Source organism: Geospiza fortis, unplaced genomic scaffold (genome assembly GCF_000277835.1).
Source record: "Geospiza fortis unplaced genomic scaffold, GeoFor_1.0 scaffold97, whole genome shotgun sequence".
Taxonomy (NCBI): domain Eukaryota; kingdom Metazoa; phylum Chordata; class Aves; order Passeriformes; family Thraupidae; genus Geospiza; species Geospiza fortis.
Window position 1 is genome coordinate 1670855 of NW_005054343.1, and position 2158 is coordinate 1673012.

A 2158-nucleotide genomic window follows, 5' to 3' on the forward strand; every position below is an offset into this window, starting at 1 on the left:
AAAGCAGCCCCTGGAAATAGTTACACTGACTCAATTAATAGCAGGGTATCATCAGCTGGAAAGCAATGCTGTGTGTCCAGGTTCCTGGGTTTGTTGGTGTGAGTGACAATAGGATCAGGCACTCAGTGTGAAAACAGAAATTTGCTGTGCATACTTAAACCTTACAAAGGCAAAGAGCTTAATGCACTTTGTTTTTAAATGCAAATGCTCTGATCTCACAAAAGGAGACAATAAAAGAAATAACTAACAAATGCTACTTGATTTATCAGCTGAAAGACTGTTACCTAAAGAGCATGGGCTTGCAGAAATAGTTATTATGTGTTTAGAAGCCTTTTCCTGGGATAGAATTAGATGGAGAGTATTTTAGTGAAATGTGAGGATGTTCCCAGCTGTCAAAAGAGCACAGAGATTTGTAAAGGAAATATTAAGACTGGTTTGAAGACATCTTAAGTAGAATCAATGAGGAAATGGTTACAGAAGTGATACATATGTGATAATCACTAGGAGCACTTGTAAATGCTGACAAATGCAAAGTGTACCTGGAGCCCAAAAGGCCTGTGCCCTTAGAGGCCCACAGCCAGGCAGAGAAAATCTGTGCCAAGATGATGCTCTGATGCCACCCAAGGGAACCCACAAGATGTAGAGGGCTTGACAGGTGTCATTCCTTGAACCTTGTGTCATAGCACAAGTGATCCCAGCCAGGCTATTGGGACATGTGCCTTTTGGGGCTTTTGAGTATGAGAGAAAACTGAATTCAGACACAGTCATTCTTTTAAATAGTGTTTTAGCCTCCCATAAGGTCTTTTGCTGTATTTTGTAACTTTTAATTCGTACATGAGGTTCCCTGTTGCAATCACTTTTAGTCAGTCACACTTGCACACCCTGCAGTTTGCCTTAGTAGGAGGTAATTTCATGTCCACACTTGCATGGTGACTAAGCACCTGTCTTTGGGTTTGTTGGATGTAAACACACAAGGTGTGGCTGCTGCCTAGAAAAAGGCAAGTCTAGATTTAGACTTAGCCTTACCTTCCTTGAATATTTGTTTTTTTACTTTCTTATTTAAGGAGGAAGACGTATCCTTCTGCTTCCATGTTAATGCCAAGACAATGCAGTTTTTTTAAACTCCTCTCAGCAGGCTGTGTATCTGATTTACCAGATTCTGCCTTCACACACAAATATCTGACATGTCTCTCTCCAGGAATTACAGAAGTTGTTGAATACTGAATTTAGTAAGGCCAGAAGTTCTACTTCTACTTGTCTTTCACTCACATCTTCACTTGTGATGTTGTTCATGCTCATGTATTAACCATTCAAGGTAGGAATACTTCTGAAAATTAGTAGACCCACTGGGAGATGGAGGAAGCTGTGAAGTAGGCAGCACAGCACTCCTGTTGCAAAATAACCTTATCAGAAATAGCTTTATTCTGAGCATGCATTGCTAACATTTGGCTCAGAAAGTGTGTTTCCAAAGCAGGAGCAGATATGTGATTGAGTCAAGGAAATCTTGTCCGACCCATCAGCACAATCATTACTGATCATGAGCTGTGATTACACTGGTTCCATTTTTTTCTCTTTAATTTCTGCTTCTATGGATACCCTTCCTTGTTCCTCTCCACAGGCAGACACCCATAAAACGACGTGCTCACCGAACAGAGCACGTAGCCCTTACTAACTGGTATTGCTGAAGCGCAAAGGCTTATAACACTTCTGGTTCCAGATTACTGTAATTACAGGATTGCTTGTTCTTGTTACATGTATAAAGGTCTAATGATTTTTTTCCTTTCAGTACTGCCAAACGCCTGATCCCAGGGATCCTCTGTACCAATTAGCTCTCAGGTGAGTTGGGTGTTGCCTGAAGTGCAGACATGCCCGTGAGCTTCTCTATCAGATGCCCAGTCCTTTGACCGTGTAACACTAAAATTCCCAGCTCTTCCAAGCACTTCGGCTTTCCATTCTGACCACGCCTCTTTTGCGCTACTTATTTTTAGACGTGTTTTGCAGCAAACGCCCATTACTTCACTGTTACTTTTTCACGACCAAACAACTGTAGACGTAATAATGAGAGACAAACGCTCATCTCCCTCAGCACATCTCCCTCCTCAGAGTTTTCTGCCGGCCCCAGCAGCCCGGGGGGCAACTGTCCCTACCTGTCCGGAGC

At 42.4% G+C, this 2158-nt stretch overlaps 1 protein-coding gene across 1 annotated transcript in view; it reads left to right on the forward strand.

Annotated features, from left to right (window-relative positions):
- Positions 1-834: 834 nt before the first annotated feature.
- PLA2G15 (phospholipase A2 group XV) overlaps positions 835-2158 on the forward strand; it is a 16253-nt gene continuing 14929 nt past the window's right edge. The window contains exon 1 of the mRNA XM_005422798.2: positions 835-904. Coding sequence (XP_005422855.1) covers positions 835-904 — 70 coding nt within the window. The remainder of the gene's footprint in view (positions 905-2158) is intronic.